This window comes from Motacilla alba, chromosome 11, assembly GCF_015832195.1.
Source record: "Motacilla alba alba isolate MOTALB_02 chromosome 11, Motacilla_alba_V1.0_pri, whole genome shotgun sequence".
Classification (NCBI taxonomy): domain Eukaryota; kingdom Metazoa; phylum Chordata; class Aves; order Passeriformes; family Motacillidae; genus Motacilla; species Motacilla alba.
In genome coordinates, this window is record NC_052026.1 from 3,192,425 (window position 1) to 3,205,217 (window position 12,793).

Sequence of the window (12,793 nt, forward strand, 5' to 3'; positions counted from 1 at the left end):
CGCCGTTCCCCCGGGCCTCTTATCAGCGCGGAGCTGCCTTGGCGGGAGCCACCAGCGCCCAGCGCCCGCCGAGCTCGGGGCGGCGGCGGGACGGGGGGAAGGGGGGCCGAGGAGCGCGGGGCGCTCTCCCCGCGGCGCGGCGGCTCCCGGGGGCGGGCGGGAGGTCGGCCGTGCCCGGCCGGGGCGCTGGGACCCGGCTGCGCGGCGGTCAAAGGTTCCCAGCAGGAGGTTGGACACTAGAGGGCGATCCCCGGCCCTGCTGCGGGCTGTATATATACGGCGCGCAGCACCGCGGCAGCCCACAAGCAACAGGGCAGGCAGCGAGCGGAGCGGGGCCGGGCCGGGGGACGGGCTCCCGGAGCACCGAGCCGTGCCGTGCGGCACCGTGCCGCGAGATCGCTGGAGTCGCCGTCGCTGCCTCCGTCGTTCGTTCGAAACCTGGATTGCAGGAGCCCTTCACCATGCCCAGCAGACTGTAGTTGCTTCATGGAGCAAGCCAATTTCTACGAGGTCGATTCCCGGCCCCCGATGAGCAGCGGCCAGCACCACCAGCTCCAGACTCCCCTGCCCGGCAGCACCTACAGCTACAGAGAGGCTCCCTCGGCGGCGGCACCTGCTGCGGGCGGCGCGGAGCTCGGCGACATCTGCGAGAACGAGAACTCCATCGACATCAGCGCCTACATCGACCCCGCCGCCTTCAACGACGAGTTCCTGGCAGACCTCTTCCAGCACAGCAAGCAGCAGGAGAAAGCCAAGGCCATCCTGGCCGGGGATTTCGACTTCCACACCATGCATGGGGCCGGCGCCGCCGCCTCGGCGCCGGGGCACCAGCCGCAGCACCACCAGCAGCCGCTCTTCGGCTGCGTGCCCGGCTACATGGACGGCAAGCTCGACCCCCTCTACGAGCGCATCGCCGCGCCGGGCTTGCGGCCGCTGGTGATCAAGCAGGAGCCCCGCGAGGAGGAGGAGGTGAAGTCGGCGGCCCTGTCGGCCCTCTATCCCCATCACGCCCCGCAGCAGCACCCGTCCCACCTCCAGTACCAGATCGCCCACTGCGCCCAGACCACCATGCACCTCCAGCCCGGGCAGCCCACGCCGCCCCCCACGCCCGTGCCCAGCCCGCACCATCCGCACCACCCGCACCCTCCCGGCGGCCTGTCCGCCGCGGGCACCCTCAAGATGATGCCCTCTGACCACCGGAGCAAATCGAAAAAGACAGTGGACAAGAACAGTAACGAGTACCGGGTGCGCCGGGAGCGCAACAACATCGCGGTGCGCAAGAGCCGGGACAAGGCCAAGCAGCGCAACGTGGAGACGCAGCAGAAGGTGCTGGAGCTCACCACCGACAACGAGCGGCTGCGCAAGCGGGTGGAGCAGCTCACCCGGGAGCTGGAGACTCTGCGGGGCATCTTCAGGCAGCTGCCCGAGAGCTCGCTGGTGAAGGCCATGGGCAGCTGCGCCTAGCGCCGCGCCGGAGCGGCCGGGCTGCCCTGCCCGCGCACAGATACTAAATGTACCGGCGTGCGGCAAGCGCGGTGTGCCGGCGGCAGGGGAACGGGGGGTTGTTTTGGTTTTGTTTTGTTTTGTTTCCTTTGTTTTTTATCAATTCACGACCTATACAAGAAGCCAGGCAGCTCTAGTATTAAAAGGTTTGTGCCTTAGAGATGACACACGAGTAAGCTGAAAACATGGTGGGTTTTCTAAGGAGAAAGGCAAGGGGAAGAAAGGATTAAAAGACCACTTGTCTACACAGGGTAAATAACAGTAATAATAATAATAATAGCAACAAAGATATTAATAAAGCACACATAGCAACCCAGATGTGCCTTAAAAGCTGGCCGCAGGAGCTCTGGGGCTTACCATGCCCTCCAGCCTTGCAGGGTTCCAGGAGAAGGAATGAGGGACGTGCAGGCTTGAGGTCTGCGGTGTCTGGGGTGTCCTGCCAGACCCCTTCCAGCTGGCCTGCAGTGCAGCAGGCAGGAGCAGCTTTGGGGAAGTCAGCGATACGAAGAGGATTTGAGGCTGAGAGATGTGCAGCACTGGACACCCGTTGGAGCACTGAGGTGTGGGGCAGCCACCAGACTGCTGCCAGGACTGTCGCAGCCTGGCTGGGCTGCCTCTGCCGAGCCCTGTCCCCTACCTTGGCTGGGAGGGGGACAAGGGGCCAGAACCGCTGCAGGACCGATGGACAGCCTGGGAGTGATGGAGCAGCAGCTTGCAGGAGTACGGTGAGCTCTCTCCATCAAAAGAAAGAGCAGCAGTGTCTCGTACTGTATGTCACGACGTGGCGAAGCACAAATGAATAAATACCTATTGATGCGGGTATTTACTATGAACTTTCAGTGTATTTTGCTTTATTCCAGGACATTTTGCTCTTCTCCAAGTTTCTGTCCACCCAAACTGTGCCTCATGTAATGTGAAAGCCGTTCCATGTACACTAGCTATACTTTATTGCCTTACTTAGATCTTTGCCATCACACAACTTTCTTATCTGGTGACAGAGACTATGCCCTTGTGCTGCAACGTTATTTTATTATTTGTATGGGTGGGTGAGTGTGAGTGCGTGTTGCCTTCTTCACATTGTCCTGTACTGGTTGCTGCCTCCCGACCCCAAGGCAGGAGTGCCTGGCATGGGGCATGGGTTGTGGGGCTGCACGGTGCCTGCGGTGGGTCGAGGAGGCTTGTCCCTGGTGCTGCTGCACCTTTGGACTCTGGAGCTTCTCCCAGAGTGAGAGAAAAATAAACAAACAAACAGGCCCCCTGGGCATTCTGGTAGCCATGCAGAACATTTCTTCCTTGTGTCGTAGCTGCATAACAATTTGTCCAACTGAACTAAGTCTTGACAACAGAGGAGAACAAGGTGGATGGAGCTGTTTGAAAGCATGACAGTGAGAGTACAGTGCTGGCAGCGTGTGTACGTGTGTGCAGTGTGTGTATGGTATGTATACGTGTATGTATAAGCACACACATTGGTGGGTTTTTTTTTAATTTGGGGGGGAGGGAACCGCATATAGAATTTGTCAGAAGTCCTGGTTACCTTCATAAATAAACAGCATATATTCTACCATAACATCCGCCTCTCTGCTTGTTTCCAGTCCTCTTCCTGTAGCAGGAGTGCCAAAGCTCTCCTCTTCCTCCAGACCAGCATCCAGATCTCCACCGACTTCTGCATCCCCTGCCAGGGCTGGTGACTGAAACGCGTTAATGGAGTGCAACTCCTCGGTTTTCACCCCAGAGAAATAAATACACGGTTGCCTTTAAGAGAACGGCAATTTCCTAAACGCTTGCGGTGGCAGATGTGTGCCCGTGAGTCACGCCTCGCTTCACCCTTCACCCCGCCGCGGCCGGGCCGGGGGCCTGCGGGCGGGCTGCGGGGACGGGCGGCCGGCAGGGACGGGGGAGGCGCCGGCTGCCGAGGACACGCAGCCCGCCCGCTCCCCCGGGCCCGGCCGGCCGGGCAGCCGCGCTCCGCCCGGGACACCGCGGGTCTCAGCGGGGCGCGGCGGTGGCCTGGCGGAAAGAGGGGCGGGCAGGGCCGGGCCCCGCTCGCCCGGCGGCACTGCCGCTGCCCGTCCCTGCCCGGCCAGACGCAGCCCTCCCGTCGCTCCCGCGGGGTCGGCCTAGAGGCACCGCCGCGGGCCCCTCGGAGCCGGCGGGACGCGGGGCAGGGCGCGGGGCAGGCGGGGTTCGGCCGCGGGCCATGGCGGGGAGGTGGCGCGGGACCCGGCGGCCACGGGGGCGGGCAGGGGCAGCCGTGAGGGGGGAGGCGGCTCCGCCTCGGCCGTCCCGTCCCGGAGCTCCGCCGCGGGGCCGGCCCTGAGGGGAAAGAGCCCCCGGCATGTGGCGCAGTGCCCGGGTGCCCTGCGAGGGGGCAGCGGGGTCTCGGGGCGCCGCCCGCTCTTCTCTCCGGCGGGACTCGGTGCCCGGGCGGGCGGCCCGCGGCTGGGCTGGGACTGCGCCTCAGGCGGGTGAGGGAAGAGGCCCCAGGCCCCGGCCCTTCGGCAGCGCCTGTGTGGACCTTTCCCGTGGAGGGGAACGCACCCGGGAGAGCCGCGCTCCCCACAGCTCGCTGTCCCCACAGCTCACTGCCCCCCACAGCTCGCGGTCCCCACAGCTCGCGGTCCCCACAGCTCTCTGCCCCCACAGCTCGCTGCCCCCACAGCTCACTGCCCCCCACAGCTCGCGGTCCCCACAGCTCACTGCCCCCCACAGCTCGCGGTCCCCACAGCTCACTGCCCCCACAGCTCTCTGCCCCCACAGCTCGCTGCTCCATGGTGTGCCCATTGCCCTCATGCCGTGCATGCCCAGCGCGGCGCGTCACAGCAGCAGTTAAACCCCCCAGAGGGAGAGAATTGGGACCACAATGTGTGACCCGGGAGGCGCGGGCTGTGGGGCAGCTGGGCTCCCGGAGCGCCTCAGCGGTGCAGGTGCAGCGCCCGAGCCCCGCCGGCCCGGGGCTGGATGGGGCCGTTCCGAGGCGCCCTGCCTCCTCCCAGCGCGGTTCGTGCTGGGCCAGCACGGGCAGGGAGGGCAAGGCTGCTCTTCCGACGTCCAGTGTGATGGTGATTCTGCGAGCCCTCGCTGCTTGGGGTGGTGAAAGATGTCTGCAAATCGGGACCAAGGATTTCACTTTTCAGTTAAATATAAGTTGTGGGGTACAGAGCTGGTAATTTTCCAAGGAGAGAGTTAAGTTCTAGTGGTGTTGGGCAAAAATAATGACTTTAACTTGTGCTTCCTTCCTTCCCCAGCCCTGCAGAGCTCTACACCCGTCGGGTAGGATGTGCCTAACTGAGTAATGCTGTCCAACGTGTAAAGTGGGGAAATGCTGTTATCATTTGAGCAAAGATTATTGCAGGGTATATGTGGGAGGGACTCTAATCTAGTGGTTAGAGCCTGGGAATACAGTCCTGGTTGTTTGAGTTATGTTCTGAACTGTGACTCACCGTGTGTGTGTGTGGTTTCAGCAAATCATTTATGGTCTCGCAAAGCAGATTTTTCCATTAATTTAAATGAACTGTAGATTAAACTACTCTTCAGTGGCACAAGAATCAGCCATTCTGTGATTCAAAAGTAAGATCACCTGTCTACCACATAGGTGTTTCAATAGTTATATAAACACAGAATGCCCTGGAATAGTACGAAGGGTAAATTATTGATAGCATAAAAGTGTTTAGAGACACTTGCCTTAAACACAGTGCCAAAGCGAGCAGCGTTCTCTAATCCTAACCCTAACTGTAGGCTGAGCCCTCGACAAGGCCCTCAGTCATGGCTTAGACAAAACAGTTCTCACGGTACGGAGAACGGTATGGAGCTTTTTGCAGTCTCTACGAGCTCTTTGCGGACTGCCTTCTGCTTTGGCAGCCCCCTCCCGGCCCTTCCCAGCTGCAATCTGCATTTTCTCTTCCTTTCAAACCAAACCCTTACCCTGGCACACAGCTGAGCCTTCAAAAAGTCCCTAAGTCATTGCCCAGACGACAAAAGTTCTGAGAGCAGCATGTCCGGGAGCATGTGCCTTAGCACCAGGGTCAAAGCCTGCAGTCCTGCAGTGCTCCGGTCTCACACGTGACCCCATGCATTGCCTGTTTCAGCAGTAGTTAGGCGTGTACTACACAAGCTGGATGGTGGACAGGATTTTATACACTGTCCACTCCAAATATCACAGGACGCTTGGAGCTGGGGGGGACCTCTGGGGGTTGTCTGGAGCAGCACAGCTGTGAGCTGTGAGCTGTGAGCACCCTGTGAGCACAGCTGCCAGTCTGTGCTGCTGCAGAGGATGGCAGGCACAGCTGCGCTGCTCTGCTGTGCTGTGACACTCAGGTGAGTGTGACAGGACCGTGGGCAGGGACTGTTCTCACATGTGGCACTCCCCCTCATCCCCTGCACGCAGGCACCCTGCACAGAGGCTAGCCTGGCATGGGCGAAGGCTTGATCAGCTCCAGCTCTGGGAGCGTGCTGTGAGTGTATGTACTCAGCAACATTTGTCTTCGTGACTGCTGGGTGGTTTTTTGGTTTTCCCACTAAGCTTGTTCCTTTTATACACAGCACTGCTGCCATACTGCCAAGCCTGTGCCCGTCCTGCCGTGCTACTGGGGCTGTGCAGTCCTTCCTTCTCCACCCCTGCCCCTCACCCGTCCCAGACACGGGGTTGGGGACATGGAGGGGGTGAGCGGGGGGTTGGGCACTGGCTGGGAGGCTGAGCAAGTAATCACATGTTGAGGATGAAGGGAGTAGTTGTCTGCCAGCACTGTGTACAGAGTTGAGAGATTGCTCATGACCATGGCAAAGTCCTGTAGCAGGTTGGGGGTGGTGGAGGAATGTCATCATTTCTCAGCCTTTTTATTGCCATGACAAGAGAATTGCCCCTGAGGAGCTTTCCTCATCTACCCCCTTCAGGAGTTTGGAGGAGAGGAACAAATTTCTGCACAGAAATGGGGCATTGAGAGATGCTTTGCTGGCAAGAGAAGGCAGGTGTTTTGTGCTTATTGATTTGGATTTGTTGCTTGAATTGGCTATGACTCAATTCAGTGGTGAAAAGAATGGCAAATATCTGAGTAAAGGGTGGAGAAATAGGCCCACTGCCCTCTCTTGGTATAATGAAATAAAAAATTATGTTTTATACATTGACAGCTCTGGTTTTGGGTGCGTCTTTCTTCCCCTGTAATGAAATCCATGTTTATACACATGAATTTGCATACAAACACCACACCAATATCAGTGTTACAGTGTGGTTTGCTGTATCATACATAAAATTCATACTGCATTTTAAAGCCAAGACCTAGTAATAATTAGCATACACAAGAAACTTCAGAAGAACCAGAAAGTCTGTTCAGATATTCCTTCCAGTTCATGTTATACTAGTATTATTTTATGGTACTACTACTTAGTCTAGAGATCCAAAGAGAGAAAATCAGCCCATATCTCAAAGAGTTTACACCTTTGGTGGAAAATCAGCATATGCTTAGGTGATTATATATCCTGATTAACCCAGTCAGTGTATGTAGCCTGAAATAAAAGATCAGCTGTTTGGAATACAGATTTTTTAATGTCCTTTCCATTATTAGGTTGCTCCCCAGGTTACCCCTGGTGGGGTGAAGGCAGAATGCTTACACTACCTTTACTGCCAAGTGCTTTGCTAGAGACTTCCACAAACTCCCTCTCTATGCAGCAGGAATGGGCTGGTACCTTCAGAACTACGTGGGTATACCTCTTTAATTGGAAGGGAATCCTCACAAAGGGAATCTGATTCATTTACTCTCAGTGAGTGCAATTTTCTTAGTTTAACACCATCCTATTTTACTGCAGTATTGCATCTTGCCTCTGAAATTAATAGTCAACCACAGAGAAAGACAGGTCTGGCAGAATGGAAGTCAGGCATTATATTATCCCATGAGTCACATACATGCAGAGAACCAAACAAGTGTCAGCCAATGGCTTTGAGCCCAAAATGTGTCAAGGAGGAGATGAGTATCTTCATTTGTATTAAGTAGATAGAAGGCCTGTTGCTGTTCCCATTAGACGGGTTGGAGTTCTGCCACTGGCTTCTGCAGGAACAGGATTGGGCCCATGTGGTAGAAGCTGGCTCTGCTTACCTGCCCTGACTGTATTTTATGTGTGGCAGGGCAACTTACATTTTAACAACAGTTCTTAGTCAACAGAGAGATTCAAGACCTCCCCTGGTTTAAGGCATGACTCTGTATTAGTTTGATGGCTTCTACAAAATGTGAGAATGCTCAGTAGAAGGCAGCAATGAATGCTTTTCTGAGTGCAGCTTCACTGACAAGTAAAGAGGAATTAGCACAGAACCTTTTCTGAGAGGGGTTTTGTGATTGTTAGTTGTTTACATTTAAAATAAAGAACAACAATTAGGAATTAACCCCACTTTAGACATTCAAACCACTTCCTCTAGCAAAATCATTTTGAAGTCAGGGAAAATCTTGGCTGAATAGATGCCTCAAAATGTTTCAGAGCTTTCTTCAATACTGTGGAAATTTTGTGTCTCAGTTTTCTTGGTCTGGGTATTCACTCTGCAGCTCCTAATGCATCTGGCTGTAGACTTGCCTCAAGAAAGACTGGCTGTAGACTTGCCTCAAGAACCAAATGAATCTTGAGCTGCTGTTACATATTGGATCCACTGTATGATTTGTATTCAGGTCCCCCAGGGAGGGGAGACTGTGAATAACAGTAAGTGCACACAAACCAGCAGCTCTGAGATCAGGGCTGAATGCCAGATCTGCCGTGGTCACTAAGTGTCTCATATTCTAGCTCTTATATAGAAGCTTATAATAATTTCGTCATATAAATTTTCCTTTCTTATATTGTTGTTTATATACTAGAGTTTAATTTGCTGTGGTGGAAACATGTTCAATTTGGTGGACTGGGAATGTATTTTCCCTAACTTTTTAAAAGTTATGTTCACATTTTTATTGGTATGTCAGTTCAGATAAAATGCTGATGACAGAGTCAGGCTGAAATGAATGTTGTTGATTCATAATTGTGCAAATTAGCATTTAGACTTCTCGTAATCCAATATAAAATTTGAAAGGCTATGTGCCACTGCTGTTTGCTTCATTCCAGTCAGCAACCCTCCTGTGTTTACTGGAACACATGTTAAATATCAAAGGAATGGGATTGCCAGAGTTTTCATACCAAAAATTTCTTGACAAAGCTTATTATTTGTTACAGAACTGGCTTATTCAAATTGTTTCTGGAGGTGAGGGGAGATCCTGTTGACTGGAATAAAACTGGGATTTGGTTCCCTAGACTGCAGTTTTAAGAGTAACACTGTGTATTTGGTTTGCTAAGTGAGGAATGTATATAACAACTCTATTGGCAACATTTATTTGAAAAAGTCAGTCTATGATTTCCACAGGACAGCATCAAGTTCTGATTTTAAGTGAACATGTAAGCTATGTAAATAAATAAAGCTCTAGGTATACTGCTTTCTGTTTGCATTGTGAGTAATAACATTTACAGATATCACATCAAGAATTCTGAGTTGATAAAAACAGTCTAAAGGCAGCCTTTGCTAAGGCAAATTCCAAGTGGATATTTCATGAGACCCATAGCAATATATAGGTCATTATATAATATGTGAAGAATGTCATTCATGCTTTTAATTTATTTCATGTAATATATTATGTAATGGGATTACTAAGTGCTTTAGGAAATCTGATTTTTTTAGCTATCAGTAATATAACTAACTTTTATTAGTTAATTTGTATATGGTTGATTTCCTTAGAATTTTGTGGCAGATATTTCTTGACATGAAATGTCAGAAACAGTGGCAGATATTTCTTGACATGACTGATGTTCATTGTGACTTTTGTTCAGTAGCTGGATGCATTCCTCAGTGACCTGAATTATCCCTGTGAGAGCTCATCAGCAGCCAGCTGAGAGAGGTTTCATGTATTCATTTAGTAGAGTGAAATTTGCTCTTTCCCTTTCAGTAGCCAATAGAAGAAGATGTGAAGTAATGAAAACATTTTGGGGCTCAGCTGGACACTATGTATTTTGGTATTTGTATTCTGTGCCCACAACTGAGCAATGATTTTTAGAGGCTTACATACTATATATACTAATTAGCTGCACCATACACACAGCCATGGAAATGCCCTCGTTGGGATTCACAGTGGCTGTGGGACGGGTTTGCCAAAATGGCAATATCACAGGTAAACTTTGCATTTTAACAACAAGCCACTTTTACTGATAAACCTTCCATAAAAGCCTATTTCCCAGTTCTGAGTTATGTGCTAATGTGACAGCTTCTAGTCAGTCTGATATGTTTAATGTGTGGAGGAAAAAACACCCATGTGCTTCCTCCTCTGCTGGGAGGATATAATCCATATTGTACATCATAAAGCAGTGCTCAGGATGTGAACATCCAAACTTGAATAACCTTACTGTGCTCTACCACCACATGGGAATTACGGGTGGGACTCTTGTTGATGAAAGAAATGGAGGGAAGGATTCCCATATGTTTTCAAAAATTTTCTACAACTTTTCTTGTTTTTCTCACATTTCACAATAGTGGAAATTACTCTGTCTGGGGCAAAAATATGCTTTTATAAATAAACAATTATGTTATATAGCATGAAAACTAAAAAAAATGAAGTAGGCTCAGCATGCCTACACCCTGCCTGCCATCATCAAGCACTCAAACATGCCCAGGTTTTGCCTGGATAACATTTCAAGTGCTAGGCCCCCCAAGAGCAGATGGCCATTTTCTCTCTCTCTAGGGCCCTTTTTCTCCTTTTCCTGGATTTTTGTCTTGAACATTTGCTCCCAGTCCAGGTAAACTCAATGCCAGTTTTGCCACTGGCAGAATTAAACTCTAAATAGCCTCCCATCCTAACTGCAGCCTTTTTTTCTCCTCTCTTCTCCCACCTTCCCTCACATTTTCTTCCAAATGCATCCCTCCTTGTCTCCAGTGACATTTATGCTGGCAGGTGGGTGCCTGTCACTGCCTGTAATGACCTGTGCTGTAGCACCGTGCTGGTGAAGGGAAATCCACTCCCTCATCCACCGATGTTTGACACGTACAGCGGCCCTGCAGACAGCACTGGGAAGCTCTTCCCGTGCTGGTTTGCTCAGCCCTGTTTCCTCAGTCAGTCCTGAGCACAGCCCTGCTGCAGTGAGAGCAAGCAGAGGCAGGGCACCAGCCCCTTCTGTCATTGTCAGCTGCAGCACTGGCGCAGGAAGAGCAACCACAGCAATATGTAAACTCTCTCTGTTAACAGCATTCCCCAAAAGAAAAGGCAGACACAACTCCATGTGCCTCCAGGAAGCTCCTCCAAGCCAACCAGGAATGCCCAGCAAAATCAAAGATACCTGTATTCCATAATGGGCATCTTGCATATAATTGCAACTGCAGCTGTCGTTGCAGTTCACATGAAAATTGTTCTTACAGGGTTAAAACCTGAGTAAAACCCGAGTTGAGCTGTTGTTTACATCTGTGCAAGCTGTTCTGATTTGTACACACAAAAACAAGTTTTAAGGAAAATCTCGCATTATGATTCAAATGCAAGTCAAAAGATCAAAATATTTTCAAGACAAGTTTTATTTTCTGGGGATCAAAATGTATAGGCTGTACTAGAGTTCTTTCTAAAATAAGCCTTATAAATTTCATGGGTGACTGTATTAGTGGAGCCTATAATCTGTTGGCAGTTATTACTTATAGACCTTTGTAATTTCAGTAATTTTATGTAGTAATAAATGGCTCATAGGCAGCTCCCTCTTCTTTGCCAAAGTAATAATGCTGACTGTAGAATGGAGAGGAGAGAGGAGAGGAGAGGAGAGGAGAGGAGAGGAGAGGAGAGGAGAGGAGAGGAGAGGAGAGGAGAGGAGAGGAGAGGAGAGGAGAGGAGAGGAGAGGAGAGGAGAGGAGAGGAGAGGAGAGGAGAGGAGAGGAGAGGAGAGGAGAGGAGAGGAGAGGAGAAAAAAAGAAAAGATAAAATAAGAGAATGATAAACTAGATTTTTTTCAAAGTTTTTGTCTCATTCCTTTAGCTTAGTGCACTTGAGCTAGGTTTTGAAATTTTGCCGATGTTCATGATTTTTAATAAAAAAAGGATTTTTTTTCAGGCCAGGAAAACATGGTGTGCCTTGAGAACTGTGATCACATTGTTAAGTTGGTGATGTTGCCGGATATCACCTTGAGCAGCAAGGTAGAGCTGATGTCTGAGTCAGGCAGGGCAGAGGTACCTGCGTTGCTGCACGTGCCCAAGGCGTCCCCAGGAGAATCAGTGTTCGTCCAGGCCGTGTGCCTGCATGGAAACGTCCACCTCTGTGAGGAAAGCACAGTATTTCCAAGGCAGTTCTTGTTCAGCACTGTCCAGGAGTCACTGGGAGTCAGAGCATGGGGGGAGTGTGCCAGACACCATCCAGGGGCACAGGAGAGAGGAACAAGCCCAGACTACCTTAACTGTGAAAGAGTGACTCAGCTGTTTCTTCCAAGTTTTGAGTTTCAGCAGAATATTTTCCCACTATGCTAACAGCTTTTCCACCCACGTATTGTATATGTGGCTCTGTGCCACAGAGGTATTTTAGAATTACAAAGCCTAGTGTAAAATTATAAAGTTAAGTGAAAAAAAGGTGCCTTCTGGATCTTAAAATGTATAGATTGTGTGTAGAGTGTAGGGAGTAGGCATGCCTTTGAAAACCCCAGGACGAGCAGGAGGTATGTTCCCATCTATCATTTATCTGTTTTTTTAATTCACCAGAACCTAGTCAGTTATGTTTTCAGACAACCTGTATCAGCAGAAATAGAATTACTGAAAAGTCACCCCAAAGTTATGGCATTGTTTTTATCATGGGGTATAGTCATTCACACACTTGGTATATACTAGTCTATTTTTGGTCCTGTAATTGTATGGCATTCCCAAACAGTCCTGCAGGGAAAACAAGAGCGATACAAAGGGAATTAAGCCTAATAAAATAAAAAAGGTTTCTTAATCTGTCAAGTGTATTGCAATATTGAGTGAATTACTGTACTCAGCTGAAGGTGAAATTGGATGGAGTGTGCTTGTAATATTATTCCAGCACATTCAACCATTACATGCAAATCCATCCAGTCTGCTTTGAGCAAGTCATTTGTCAATTCTTGATGCAAGACTGTAACCCTTGCTGCCACTCTGTGACTGCTGCATGAATCAGGCTTGGGAGGACAGACTGAGGGGGAGGACAGTTAGGGCCTGGGGTTGTGCTTGGTCATTTGTGTCTTCAAGCAACATAGCTGTGGAATTCAAAGTTTTGCTCTATTGTCACAATTTTTTTTTTTCCATGCCAGAAATGCTGAT

General features: G+C 50.6%; 2 protein-coding genes across 2 annotated transcripts; one reads left to right on the top strand and one right to left on the bottom strand.

Annotated features, from left to right (window-relative positions):
- The first annotated feature begins 237 nt into the window (after positions 1–237).
- Positions 238–3,066, top strand: CEBPA (CCAAT enhancer binding protein alpha). Its single transcript, XM_038148118.1, has one exon. It carries the CDS (start codon positions 487–489, stop codon positions 1,462–1,464), a length of 978 nt encoding a protein of 325 aa, XP_038004046.1. The 5' UTR covers positions 238–486; the 3' UTR covers positions 1,465–3,066.
- A 160-nt stretch (positions 3,067–3,226) lies between these two features.
- LOC119705755 (basic salivary proline-rich protein 2-like) lies at positions 3,227–4,273 on the bottom strand. Its single transcript, XM_038148528.1, has one exon. The coding sequence runs from the start codon at positions 4,271–4,273 to the stop codon at positions 3,227–3,229; it is 1,047 nt and encodes a 348-aa protein (XP_038004456.1).
- Between the last annotated feature and the right edge of the window lie 8,520 nt (positions 4,274–12,793).